This window comes from Petaurus breviceps, unplaced genomic scaffold (assembly GCF_028583685.1).
Source record: "Petaurus breviceps papuanus isolate PSGF00001 unplaced genomic scaffold, PetGlider_PUasm1.0 229, whole genome shotgun sequence".
Classification (NCBI taxonomy): domain Eukaryota; kingdom Metazoa; phylum Chordata; class Mammalia; order Diprotodontia; family Petauridae; genus Petaurus; species Petaurus breviceps.
In genome coordinates, this window is record NW_027185903.1 from 23,364,539 (window position 1) to 23,379,391 (window position 14,853).

General features: G+C 39.6%; 1 protein-coding gene across 1 annotated transcript; it reads right to left on the reverse strand.

Annotated features, from left to right (window-relative positions):
* Positions 1–408: 408 nt before the first annotated feature.
* Positions 409–5,248, reverse strand: SMIM15 (small integral membrane protein 15). Its single transcript, XM_069096374.1, has 3 exons — positions 5,147–5,248; positions 3,872–3,932; positions 409–2,352 (listed from the first exon to the last, which is right to left on the reverse strand). The coding sequence occupies exon 3, from the start codon at positions 2,325–2,327 to the stop codon at positions 2,103–2,105; it is 225 nt and encodes a 74-aa protein (XP_068952475.1). The 5' UTR covers positions 2,328–2,352; positions 3,872–3,932; positions 5,147–5,248; the 3' UTR covers positions 409–2,102.
* Positions 5,249–14,853: the final 9,605 nt, after the last annotated feature.

Genomic DNA, 14,853 nt, shown 5'->3' on the forward strand with positions numbered 1-14,853 from the left:
ACAACAAGGAAGTTATATGACTTGTAATGTGTAAAGAGAAGCAAAAAGCATTACCAATGAAAACTCAAAGAACATGTCCTACCAGTAGTCCAGATGTCGTTTCCTATGAAAGATAGTGTTAACAGACAATAAAGTACACAATTACTCAATATGAGCATCAACTACAGGGTAAAAGAATGGAGAGGTCATTCTTTGATGGTTTTAAAAAATGATCTGTTAACACCTTACTATATAAAAGGTTAGTTAGTATAAATGTTACTTCCTAAGGGAAGTTCAATGGTTATAATGGTCTATAACATTCTCAGAAATGCAGTAAATTTTAGAGATTTCTCATTCTGATGAATTTTGTGCAGTATTTTGATAAAAACAATTTGTATTACCAGTTAATAAATATGAAGACAATCCACATATTAAAAAAGTATCAAATTTATTTATATAACTAATTTATTTCTTAAATTAGGATTACTAGATTAACACACTTTGAAAATTTTTTAATTCATTTAAAAGGAAAAAATGATCATAGCCATTAAATTTTAATAGTGGACTAGGTCATAAAAAGCATACACAAAGTTTAATCAAACAATTATATTTCACAAAAGGAGAGATACTCTTATTTTGAGCCTTTTGCTTGAAACTTAAAAGCAATTAACCTATTTTCATTCCAACTTAATTTGCATACCTTACTGTCTTTCCATTCCAACACATAGCAAATGAAAAAGGGTTTTATTTTGTGTCTTTGGGACTTGTTTTTAAGATGTCTCCAAAAACTGACCTTTAAATGGAACAAACTGCTTACCACATAGGTTAAAATGAAATAATAGATAAAAAAAAGTATGTATTTGAAAAATCATCTGACAAAACTTTTTTTTAAAACCATTTCACTCTCATGTACAATATGAGCATGAATAAGCTGGATCCTAACAAGTCTGGAATATTTACAGCAATCCTAAATTCTTCTCTGCAGGTGATTCCTAAAGTGGATTCCTTATAATTGCACATAATTCTGTCTGCCCAACATAGAATATGCAATGTCTTACAATCACATTGCCAGTATCTTCCAAGTGTAGCTGACATTAACAATGCAGAAATCAGAACTGTTACTTGATCAAGATTTGCTTTTGCTCCCAGAAACGATTCCATATCAGAGAAACAAATGTGAATAAGAACTGTAGGAGGGCATAAAGTATATCATATGGACATGTATGATTAGAAAAGGAGGTAGGCCAGTTTAATAGTGAGGAGACAAGACAGATACCCCAAGTTTTCATTGGTTCTCCTAAGCACCCATATTAAAAGAACTAGAGGAAGATAGCTAGCCCATTGGGTGGATCCTCTGAAAGATTTATGGAATGACAACTACTGCAGAGGATGAAGAAAACATGCAAGGGAAGCAATGTGCCCTAGTGGAGCAAATTATTTAACCCAATGAATTATAAATTCATTCAAGAGTCATGAAAGTTTTTTATTTTTTTTTGTTTTTTTGCTTTTTGGTGGGCAACTGGGGTTAAGTCACACGGCTAGGTATGTTTGTTTATTTGTGTGTGTGTTTTAAGTGTCTGAGGACTGGATTTGAACTCGGGTCCTCCTGACTCTGGGGCCAGTACTCTATTCACTGTGCCACCTAGCCGCCTCGAAAATTTAAAAAAAAAAACACCTGAATATTTTTCTCATCTCCTAATAGAGAAAAAAAAATCTTAATTTTCAATATTCGAAATCTTTGTGCATAAATAGGATCACAAATTTAAGCTATTATTAGATAACAATTCACATTCTTAAGACATCTTCTTCTCCAACATAAGATTCACTTTAGTGCCTAAGCTACCAAAAGGCAACGGCAAAATGAGTTATAAGGAATTTGCAGTATAAATATAAACTGACAGGCACCAACAAGCTCTTGTACCCAAGCTGAAAAATTACTAGTTATAGAATTGAGGTTAGAGTTTAAATTTTCTCACAAGGTCAGATTTAGTTGGATAACACTTATAAAATACAACAAAAGCACCCTAGTGTTTCTTCAAGAACTGCATAATTTTGAATGATTTTTTCTCTTAACTGTAGACTCTTTAATGGAGAAGGGTTTTCTTCTTAACCTAATTTTTCTCTCAATCCTTCTTTAGCCGTTTGGCTTTTGCAATGTTTTCTTGACGTCTCTGTTTCTTCTTCTGCTCCTTTTCCCTGGCCTCAATCATCTTTGCCAGTTTCCAAGACAGTACTGCACTTGCTAGAAAAAGTGGAGTCAGAGCCAAAATCACTGTAGTAAGGAAGCCATATGGATCCTTTGCAGCCCACTCCACAACATACTCAGCCCAAGCTTTTACATCAATCATCTCTGTAGCTGTCCTTGGAAAAATCCTATGTAAAATCAGAGAAAGTCTGCTTGGTTAACCAAATATTAAAATAACAAACAAAAAACTACACAGGCAGTTATTTAACTCTCAAATTCCCCACTCTTCCTATTACCATATTATGACAAATTACTGAATGAACATCAAGTAAATATCTATTTGAAATTGTATATTTAAGTTAAAGATTTTTAAAGATGCATAAAATAATTTATTTTGGGCATTTGGATATAAAGTTAGGGAATATGAAGTTCACTTCAGCAGTAAGACTCTAAAAACATTTTAATTTGTTTTAACTTTTATTAAAGTCAAAAGTATTCTCACACATGGTTGCTATATTCAAGACAAAGCCATCTGGCAACAGTTCGCCTTTAAGAATCCTGAGGTCCATTTAGTTCTCCCAAGAAAAATCTGAATATAGTTTGTCAATTTGCAAACACATTCTATCTAGTACAGGCAATAACTAAATCACAAAAGATGGCCAATCTGTTGTATGAAAACAAAAGTATGATCTGCATGAAGATGATTCTAGAGCTGGAATGAACAATGTATAGCACTATAGCTCCTTGTCTGGGGCTGAGAGAATAAAAGGTTCAGGTTATTACAATGTCCATAACCATATACCAGTTATGGCACGTCACAGAATTATCCATTTTGAGCTTGAAGGTTACCTCGGAGGCCATCTAGTCCATTTTAAAGATAAAGCCTAGGGAAGGTTAAGTGTTTTGCCTAAGGTCACACAGGTTTTAAGTGTTAGAGGTTGAATTTGAATCCAGTTCATATGACTCCACATAGAGGGCTTTTTCTTTCTTCAGTAGATGACAACATTGTTTCCTGCCTGGCTCATACTTATTATTTCCTTTTCATTTCTCCCCAAGAAGTTAATTATGCTCTACTAATTGAGACAAGTAACAAAAGAAGCAAATATAGTCCTTTGCTAGTCCGCAGCATTTTAAACACTTAAGGATTTCAGGGAGAGAACTCAGTTTGTAGATGATCTAGATTAAAAAGAAGCAGTTTCCATTTAGTTTAAGAGACTGGGTGGTTCCTTTCATTATTTATGCACCTGGGGTAGGGAATATATCCTGGTATGAATGAGTCATAGACGTACAGCCACAGGAATCCAATTGCGTATCATACTATCCTAATTTTGCCCAAAGGACCATTAATTGGTGGTCTAATCTAGGTTTCTGATGACCACTCCCATCTCTTCTCTTTAAGTTTTGATTTTGTCTTTACTACTTGTTACACATATGTTGGAATAACAGGATTTTAGAAGATTTAACTATTATAGAATGGGTAGTTAAGAATAGGAACAAAATAAAATCAGTTAAAAAACATTCAGGGTAATCATAATAAATTTTAAAATTTGTTATATGCATCCTTGATATACCAACTACAACCAAATCTGTGTCCTTAGTTGTATTTACACATGAACAAAGCCTCCCATGAATTTATATTCAGTACACAATTTATTGGTAAATTATTTATCTAGCCATTAAAATACCTTTTAAAAAATAAGTAACTACCTTTCCAAAGATGTTACAGCAGGACCATTCCTGACACTGTTGAGGACCTTGAGGTTTTACACTAGAAAAATTATGGTGAAAAATGAAAAAAATTTAAATTAGCCATGCCCATGGAAAACTAATCTTCTAGTCCCATTAATCTCTTAACAAACTTTTAGAATACCTAATATGTTACTATAACTAGCACCCAACTGGTACTAACAGCAAAAGTGAAATCAGAGCACTGTAACTGCAGTAAGGAAAGACTAAGCCAGCAGATTTGATGAGACATTCAAGGGAAAGAATAGGTCAAATTAATTAATTCTTTCAACAAATCTTCCAAGTGATATAATTAAAATAAATAATAATAATGCCCAACACCTGTATAGTTCACGACGTGCCTTCACACACATTATCTCATTAATGAGCAACGCTTTTTGAGGCCGACAATAGGCTGAGTATACTGTGGCAGGATCTTGCAGTCCCTTCTGCTACACCTATCTCTTTCTCAATTGCTAAACTGTCTTAAAATTATATAAAGTTGTACATTCCTATACGGGGAATGAGGAGAGAGACAACTGAAACATGTAATCTCATTTATTTTAGAGAATTATCAATGAAGAAATTTCCTCTTGCAATGCAGACTGAAATGTTTTTTGCAATTTAAGAATCTAAGTGTGTCCAGCCTCAAGTAGGTGCCTCGCCCAGCGTTACACAGCCAGCATGGGTCAGTATCAGAGGCCGGACTCCCACCTACGTCATCCGGCCAGAGTACCCACTCATTAGGCCACCCTGCCACGAGGTTTTCCACTATAATAAAAAGGAAATGGGCTCCACTGGGATCCCCTGAGCACTGGACCATCTCCCACCACTTGTGTCTCCTTTTCTACTTCTCCTGTTGCTAATTCCTCCGCCCGCCCTGAGCCCCTGCCCCAGGGACCACTCGGACACCCTAGCATTAGGACTTAAGATGCTGGAGGGAGCCCCTCTGCCCAGAATGGGACATTGGAGTAGGAGCCTCGTGGTCTCGGGGCTGACGGCGGCGGGGGCCGAGCCTGGGAAAGCTGAGGGAACACGAATCAGGAGCTTCCAGGAGGGGAAGCCGTGGGGGCAAAGGGTGGGGCCTTCTCCGTCCTCTCCCCGCGGCGCCGCCGCCCTCACGCCCACCCCCCACCCCCCAGCAGCCGAACTGGGAGGCAGAGCCTCCGGCTCGTGGCCCACCAGCCCGCTGCCCTCGCCGACCCCCGCCCAGGCCTCGGGGACGTGCGCCCCCCCATGCCCGCCCCACATCCCCACCTTCTTTGCAGGACTCCAGCTCCCCCAAGGCTGAACCGACCGACCGGAAACGGGAAGAAGGAAGCCCGGGCTTCTTCCGCTCGGCCATGGAGTTGAGCGGGGGCGGGGACACGGGGGCGGGGGCCGGGCCTAGGCTGAGAGCCCGAGGGGCCGAGAGGGCTAGAGGGGACGCTGGGGCCGGCGCCCTGGGTTTACTTCCGGCCTCCTCGGCGGCCACTCTAGGGCTGCGACCTCAGGTCCGGGGTCACGGGGGGGAAGCCGGTTTGGTGATTTCCGGGACTCGTGCCACTTGCTTGTCCTCCTTCGACTTAATGGCTTTCTCCTGCCGAGGTGGGGGCGACGGGAGGAGAGAGGCTGCCGGATTTCCCTGGGGCCCCGAGCCGTGCCGAGAGGAGGCGATGGCCCGGAGCGGGGGGGAGGGGGTGGCTTTGTCCCCTCGGACCCAGCCCTCCCGCTGCGGAGAGGCGGGGCCGCGGGGGGAGTCGGCCCGGATGTTTGGGGTCCCTGAGTAGGAAGCCCCCATCGGGGGTGGGAGAATCCGGGCTGAAGCCTGAGAACAAAGAACCAGACAGCGAGAGAAGTGGCTCCCCCAGCCTCGGAGCTGGGCCGGACCCGCCCCCTGCGGGGCCCTGGGGAGGTGGGCACCCGGTCCCAAAGACCCTGAGATCCCAGCAGGGGGTTTTGAGAGAGGGCGCGATGCCTAACCAGCCTTCCTGGTTTACAAAGCAGAGTCTCTCCCCGGGAGGCGACAGCCGGCCTCGCCTGAGCTGGAGCCGAGTTCGAATCCTGCCTCGGACCCTTCTCCTTAGTTTTGACCCTTAATCCCTCCAAGCCTGGCCTCGGTAAAGTGGGGTCCTCCCAGGGTAGTTTCGAGGATCCAGTGTGATCGTATAAATACAGTCCCTTGGAAAACCTTAAAGTTCTAGGTAAATGAAAGACATTTTAAATTATCCCTATTTTAAAGAAGTGAGTCAGATCTAGAACGTGTACCCATGTGGAAAGAAAACCTGATTTGTTGGATTCGAAGCTAAAGCACCTGGGTTTGACTCACAGCCCTACTACTTTTATTTGTGACCCTAATTTATTTGGGCCTCAGTTTCTTCCTATTTAAATAATGAGGGAATTGAAAATCTCCAAGATCTACCATCTCTAAGCCTATTTTTCCAAGCTCAGTGTTTCTTCCACTAGCCCTAGTCTAAGCTGCCTCTCCTAATTTCCTTATTTCTATGCAGGACTTGAGTACCTAAGTTTCACATAGGAGAAGAAGGCTTTTGCCAATCAGTGATAAATTTCGATAGAATTTCCTTTCTATATGAAAGGGAAGTTTAAAAAAATAAACTTATTGACACATTTTGCCTTAAAATGGATCAGATTGAAATGGTCTTACTAGAGAATGGTTGTTACTTCCACAAAGTAATTTTTGCTGAATATTTAGGGAGGAGGGGGTTAGAGTTCCCACAGTGTCTGATCTTTCAATACGAAAATGAAAGGAATGTAAAAGTCAACAAGCAGAAAGGGTGAGTTAATGTAGCTGAATCTACAGGAAATAAAAGATTAACATTAGTTTGGTTGGTAAGCAAATTTTGTAATTACTTGAATAGCTCTGTTTGACTGTCTGGCAAGTGTTGCAAGACCACTTGATTTTCTCTGCCAGTTTAAGCCGGTTTTTATTCTTTAAAAGGCTATATACAGTGATCTCTAAGGAACTAGCAGTGACATGTATAACTAATCTATGTCTAACAACAGTAATGATTATTTACCAGGAAATGGGCTGTTGGCAACTAATCTAAGTTAATAAAAATTGTTTTTACAGGATAGTTTGTTATCTCACTAGCAGATGTATTTTTACACTTCCTTGAAAATTTAAATTATGGTTTCTAAGCCAAAACTGCCATGTTTATACCTGCAATTTCCATAAAATAAGTCTCAGTTTCTTATCTGTGTGTATTTAAATTTTTGTGCATTGGAAATAGCTTTATTTTGCTTTTGTAATGGTTCCTGAAGGGCAGTCAGTATTTATTATTTTCACATACAAAGGACTAGCAAACTTTTACTCATGGAACCTCTCACCTAGTTAATATCTTCCATCTGGGCCACCCTGGTGCCTCCTTTCTTAAAAAAAAAAAAATTGGATCCTGGGTGGGGGAAAAGGTGGGAAACCACTAAAGCCATGAATGCCATATCCACCTTCTAACTTGACTTCCTGTTTCAGTGGAGAACTGAAAATCTGAGGGTATGAATAGGGAGAGGCGTGGTTGTGTTGAGTTTAAGAAACCAAAATTCTTGGTTCTTAAAATGTCGAGATAAATCTCAGGCTCAATCATCATAGAATCTTGGCTTCAGTAGAAAGAATATTGAACTTGGAATCAGTAGACTGAAATTCTGGACATGCACTACCATTGGTTTATCAGAGCTCTAGGTCAATATGTACCAGATATTGATTGATTATGATTACAGTTTGGATAGTATGGTGTAGTGAAAAGAACCTGAGCCTTGGAATTGCTTTTGGGACCTTAGGCTAATTATTTAAACTTGATAGGCCTGTTTTTTCACTTATAAATTGAAGGGATTGGACTAGTTACTCCACTACTTCTAAGGTCCTTTGGGGGCTCTAAAGCTATGATCTTAAACTCTTGAGTTTATTACCTTCAGGTGGAGCAAACTCCTCTATTTGTATATTCATCTGTTTTCTTTTTCTTTTTTTGCTTTTTGGAGGGCAGTTGGGGTTAAGTAACTTGCCCAAGATCACATGGCTAGTTTTTTTGTGTTGTGTTTGAGGCACGATCCGAACTCAGGTCCTCCTGACTCCAGGGCCAGTACTCTACTCACTGTGCCACCTAGCCACCCCATATTCATCTGTTCTCATTTTTTTTTTCTGTCATGGATTTAAATGTCAACCAAGCCCCTGTCAGAATTATGATTTATCGGATGCTAAATAAATGAGGATTAGTTGTAATTAGGATAGACTAAAGGAGCTGAAGGCCTTTGCTTCAGCTGCTCAAGATGACTTCCAAGGTCCCTTCTAGCTCTAAATCTTATGATCCTATGAAATACTTTGTATTGTTCCATTTGATGGAAACTTTACAGTGGTTAATGAAATTGATGAAATTTGTACACACTTACATTTGATTTGTGCTTCAGCTTATCATAGTAAAACAAAAATGGTAATTGGTGAAAGTATTCAAATGTACACATCTACATTATAACTTACCTTACAGTTTATAGAACTACTAGTACTAATGATGGAATTATACGATTTTAGGGGATGAGTTAAGGAATAAGCTGATATCTCAGAGATCAGATCCAGTCTTTGGCATCTTTAGCAAAATCTGTGGCACCAATACATTTGGCTTAATCCTTCACAAGTGGGGAAAATATTTAGGATTGTTGAAGTTAACATTTTCCTGCTGACCTGCACATGCAACATGACTCATAGTACTGGGGAAGGTTGAGGTCTGGGTTTGCTCCTTATGTCATACATCTACTGTGTTTCCCCGATAATAAGACACTGTCTTATTAATTTTTTTGGACAGAAAAACACCAGAGGGCTTATTTTCAGGGGAGGGCTTATTTTAATGAACATTGACAGCAATTTTAATAAACAGGTAAATGTGAACAAAAAAATGTACCTTTATTCAATAAGCAAATCACTGGGAAGAACAGGATGACGCGCTCACTGCTGCAGCTCTGATTGGATACAGCTTGGAGCGCGGTGTGCGTTTCACGGGTGGGGAGGGACAGTGCATACAGAGGGTACTGTAATGTACCGTGTAGTGCAGGGGATCACCTTCAATACAGTAGCAATCTCAATAGGGCTTATTTTGGGGGGAGGGCTTATTTTCAGGATATGTCTTATCGGGGAAACACAGGTAAGCTGTGTTGCTCCTTGTTTCTTCTATAGCTTCTATCTTGAAACAAGTCCTTGGCTTGATCAAGAAACTGCTCTATAATTCCACTTCAGCCTCACTGCCCCATCTGTTTGTGTTCCTATAAATCTAAACTTGACACAGGAACACCTTACTTTGGTCCAGGAACTCCTCAATGCTCTGTGGTTGACATTTCTCCCAGACTCTTCCTTAGGAAAGTCCTAGGATCTTGCAATAAGAAAGTCAAAGTCCTGAAATAGTTAACACAAAAGGACCCCTCAGGTGTTGTGAAGAAGCTTGCTTATCTCAAAATTCCCTAACCCTCTCATAGCCAGTCAAGAGAACTGAGTTCCTTTTCCTCAAAATGTGCTCTCCAGACAGCACATCTCACTAAATTGTTTTGAGCTTGAGAAAGATACACTTGCCCCTTTGATCCCTCTGCCAGTTACCCTGAGCTGTGGGAAAATCTCAAGAAGGCACTAGACATACAGGAGGACTGGGAAGAGACAAAACTGGTAGCTCCTCATGGCAATCCTGTCCCAGTGGCACAGGGCATTGTGATTAGGAGAGAATTTAATTCAACAAATGTTTATCTACCATCTGCTGGTTCCAAAGTACTGTAGGTTCCTAGAATACAAAGATAAAAATCTTAAAATGTTCTTACCCTCAGGGAGCTTACATTCTGCTCTAAAGGCCAAGTAGTCTGGCCTGTTCATTGCAAAAATTCATGGCGAGTAGTCATTTAGCATCCATTTAAAAGCTCCCAAAAAAGGGAACACAATACTAATGAAATGGTGTGTTATATTTTTTGATAATTACAATTTTGGGAGAGTTCTTCCTTATATTGAGCCAAAAGCACAAAAACTGTTTGGACCAACACCTCTCACTGTACACAAAGCTCCAAATGGATATATGACCCAGATATAAAAAGTCACATGATAAACAGATTAGAGTTTAAGGAAGAAATTGCCTTTCAGATCTGTGGATGTAAAATTTCATATCTAAATAAAGAAGATTACACAAGATAAAATAGGCAATTTTGATTATATAAAATTTCAGGTTTTCTACACACAAGTCTAATGTGAAAATTAGAAAGGAAATGTGTAACTGGGACAAAATATTTTTGGCAAATTTCCCTAAGTCTCATAACCAATATAAGAAACTAATTCAAATTCGTAATTCTAAGAATAGAACCCAGTGGATAAATGTTGAGTGATATCTCAAAGAAATAGGAAAATAATCTATATATACAAAAATATAGAAGCTCTTTTCGTGTAAAGAAGAAAAATTGGAAACCAAGGAAATACCCTACTGGGAAAGGGCTAAACTAATTGTGTCATATAAATATAATGGGAAATTATTATGCCATGAGAAATTATGAAATGGATGAATTTAGAGGATACTGACAAGACATCCGTGATCTGATATAGAGTGAAACAGAACTAGAAAACTGATAACAAAGAGAAAAACAACTGAAAAACCTTAAAACTGATCAACACAGTGATGATCATGAATTTAAAGAACAAAGTTGAAGCTTCACTCACCTCAGGACAGAGAAGTGATGACTTTATAATGCAGAAAGAAAAAGCATTTTCAGATGTGGCCAAATGTGAGGATTTGTTTTTCCTGTGTGTAAAGCTATAGATTGAATGCTTTTTTTTTTTTAATTTGTTCAATTGGAGGGGAGGGAGTAGTAAGAGAAGGAAAACACTCAAAAATTAATTTTTAAGTATATTGAGTCAAAACCTGCCACTCCATTTGTCCAATCTCTTCCCCTCCGCGGCCCTCCCCTCCCTTTCTCCCTCATCCCCACTCTTTCCAGTAATCACATATTTTGAAAAAGAGACCAGTAAGCATTAAGTGCTTATTATGTCCCAGGCACACAAGTGTTAGGAGCTAGGGATACAAAGAAAGGCCAAAAAACAGTCTTCACTCTAAAGGAACTCACACTCCAATGAGACAATTTGCAAACATCTATGTACATAAAGAAATATGCAGAGTAGTGGAAGCTAGCAGCTGTGGGAATGAAGTGAGGGAAGGAAGATGGAACTGAGAAAGGCTATGAACTGAGTCTTCAAAGAAGCCAAGAGGTAGAGGCGAGGAGGAAGAGCTTCCAGTTCTCTCTGGTCATCTGCAGGATATATTCCAGTTTGTCAGTGTTTCTCTTAAAATTGGGCATTGAGGATTAAATGCAGTGCTTCAGAAGTGACCTAATCAATGCAACGGGAAGGGAGTGGACTGTCGTTTCCTTTATTCTGGACACTACTATTAATGCAGTCTAAGATCACAGCTACCCCCCAGTTATGTAAAATATGTTGTGGATGTAAAAATGACAAAATTTGGCAATTAATTAGGTGGGATAAGTAAGAGTAAAGAGTCAAGGATGACACTGAAGTTTCAGGCCTGGGTGACAGGGATAGTGCTGTCAGTAACTAGGGAAATTTGAAAAAGAGTAGGGTTTTAGGGGAAAGATAAGTTTTGTTTTAGAGACTTTTAAGATGCCTCTGGGATATCCAGGTTGAAATGTCCAGTAAACAGTAAGTAATGTGGTACTGGACCTCAGGAAGCTCATGAGAAAATATAGAAAGAAAAAGGAGAAGAGCCTGGGACAGACTATTGAGGCATACCCAGGCATATACTGATAAATGTTTAACAATAAGCTCAAAAAAAAAATACATTTCAGGACACACTTTTAAGTTTAATCTTCCATCATTAACCTTTTCTCCATGACTTTTTTCAAGGCTAGACAATCAGCAAAGCAGATAAAATTCTAATTTATAGTATTTGCCAATTTCTGTGGTATAAATGCTCGAACTGAAAATTTAGCAATTGACTGGAAAGCTGGTTTCAGCACACTGCCAGTCATACGCACAGTTAGTGGACTTGACATAGATGAAAATTCAGCAAAGAAAATGAGTAGTCAGGAGTAGAACCAAGAAGGCAGCATTCAGGGAACCCAGAGAGGAGAGAGTATTCTGGAGGAGAAGGAAGTAAATAGTGCCAAATATTGCAGGGTATGATAACTGAAAAAAAGCTATAGGTTTTGAGCAGATATTGAAACTTTGGAGAGAGCAGTTTCAGGTGAAAGAAAAAGAAGCCAGATTGCAGGGAGTTTGTTTAGAGATTGAGAGGAGAGGAAATGGAAACATGCAGGGGATGAAATGAAGATACATACAGAGGGGCTGGCCTTGGTGAAGAGAAGGGACCCCTTAGAGACTGGAGAAGAGAAGAATATTGCAGAGGACTGGACATGAGTAAAGAAAAGGGACCTCACAGCAAGTGGCCTGAGATATTTCTGTGAAGAAACCAGGTCCACAGCTGAGAGGGTGGAAAGAAAAGAATGGATCACAGATCTAATTGAGTACTTGAGAGTTATTTGTCCCCAGGTCTTTTCTCCCTTGGTAAATTCCTTAAAGATCAGGACCTCGAACATCACAAATCTACTTTTCCACAAGCCTGGAAGAGAGGTGAAGTGGTTTATTTGCCCAAGGTGTCACAGGTAGTAAGCAGTAGTCTGAATTCAAACCCAGATCTCCTCATTTCAAATGCACTGTACTCTTTCTGATGTGCCACACTGCCCCCAAGTGGACTTAATAGAATTGTTGATTGAATTAATAGAACTGAGGAAAGCCAGGGTCCCATACCACTATAACACTTAATTTGTCATGCTTTTCAAGTATGATTTCAAGTTCTCATTCTACCTCACTATCTATTATCGTTCTGCCCATTTCTTTGTCCTGTAAAGGTATCAAGAAAGATCTGTCAAATATCTTGCTGGAATTAGGTATCTACCAAATTTTCTGATCTACAAACAGAATAATTCCATCAGAGATAAACAGATCCTATGGTCATAGATTTATAACGGGAAGGGACTTCAGAGGGCTTCAGTTTCAGTCCCCTCATTTTAAAGATGATGAGATTGAGCCACGGAGAGGGTAATGACTTGCCCATAGTCACACAGTAAGTGGCTGAAGTTCACATTTACTGAACCCGCAGTAGTTGGCATAATTCTACAGTTGTTTGTTGTTAAGGAATTGCAACATGAGTATAACCTAGTTTTATAGAATACAGGTTTAACAAATGCATGATTTGTGAAATGACTGATAGCTGAGATTTGAATAACCCATTGTTTCACAATTACCCAATATCCAGGTGGTGGCAGCACTTCTCAAGAAGCCAAGGCAGAAAGAAAATTTTTCTCTAACCCTCCCTGTTACTCCAGCCCCACCTGCCCTACCCACTCTTAAATCCTGCCTATTCCGTCCTTTCCTCTCCTCTCTTCTCCATAACCATCAGTATGTCTCTTTTTCCTGTTTGCAACTATTAGTGGCTATATTCAGATGGTTTCAGCTCTCCAGTTGTTAACCTTGTTCCTTATTCAGTACTCTTCCTCCTGTTTCTAGCCATTTCTCTAGAAGGGCCCTTTCCTGTCATACAATAAATATTTTCCTGGAAAACCTTTTTGCAGAATTATATTGAACCCTGCTTAAAAAAAATAAATTTTGTTTTCTTTCTTTTTTTGTTGTTTCTCTAGATTATTTGGAAGGCATGTTGAATGTTCTGCAGAGTATCTCCTGGGTTAGATATTATTCTGTGTTATTAAAAGATTTGGGTGATGGATTAGAGAACATGCTCATTAAATTCATGGAATACACCGACCTGGGAGGTTATATGTAGCTTGCAAAAAAATAGGATTAGCCTCCAAAATGACCTTGACAAGTTACAGAAATGGTCAGTATTAGATTGGATTAAATTTGGTGGGATGAAATATAAGGCAATACAGTCGAGAAGGGAAAGCATAAAGATAAAGAATGATTTGTTCAGATTAAGTACAATAAAAAGAGACCTGAGTGTCATAATAGACAGCAAACCCAATGAATCCAAGATATGTTACCAACTAACATATAACTCCAGTAAATTAGTGTTAGAACAGTCATATGCTATGAAAGAACAATGAAATAATTTTTAGCTTTGTTGCGTAGTGAGTAAAGACCTTATTAAAGTTGCAGGCTATGCTAAGGGTAGGACCAAGTATTTCAAAGATGATTTGAACTGGAAGGTGTCCTGGGTATGAGGACAGCAAGGACTTATGTGGTAGAAGCAATATATGCCATGTAGGCTAGTCCAGTTTTTCCTTAATTGGTTTGGGGTGCTAAGGCTCAGGCTATTGACAGAACTTCTTTGTGACCTAAGTACAGAAACCAGCCCAAAGAATGCAGGAGTGTCTCTCTTAGGCTAGATTTGTGTGCCCCACCTGGCTGAACCAATGCTGTCTCCTTGCTTGAGTATCCTTTCTATGTTATGGCTAAGTAAATGTTTCACTGTTAGATGATAAATATCTCTTTTTATTCCAATTCTGAAGCTGCAGCTTCAAACTAACCTTAATCAGGACTGGCCTATACCAGTTGGTATAATCAGCAGTATTAGAGGAGAATAACCTCCCTGAAGTAAGGAAATGGCAATGCAGAGGAAAGTGAATGAACCCCCCTCCTGGAGGCTTCCAGGGGTGCTTCTGGTGGTGCTGGACACATACTGGAGGGATCCACCCATTTATTGCCTCAGGGATATTAGAGGATAAATTGTATTGGGCAGTCAGCAACATGTGTCTTTGCCTTTAAGAAACATATCATGATAATGCTGTAGACTGTTGTTGAATTGATACACCTCTTGTATTGATGGTGATAGTAATCTGGATAGTGATTTCTAGGACTAGCTGCTGTGGTAGAAATGGGCCCTCCCCAAAGATTGGAATTTTGAAATGTCTAAGAACTGGGCTAGAGGAATTACTTGGGACATTTATATGGCATTTGAGAGACTACTGGAAGCTGTGTCACATTGGCT

What these genes read in the sequence shown, in the direction of transcription:
- SMIM15 (XM_069096374.1), bottom strand. Translation starts at nt 2,327, where the DNA reads ATGATTGATGTAAAAGCTTGGGCTGAGTATGTTGTGGAGTGGGCTGCA.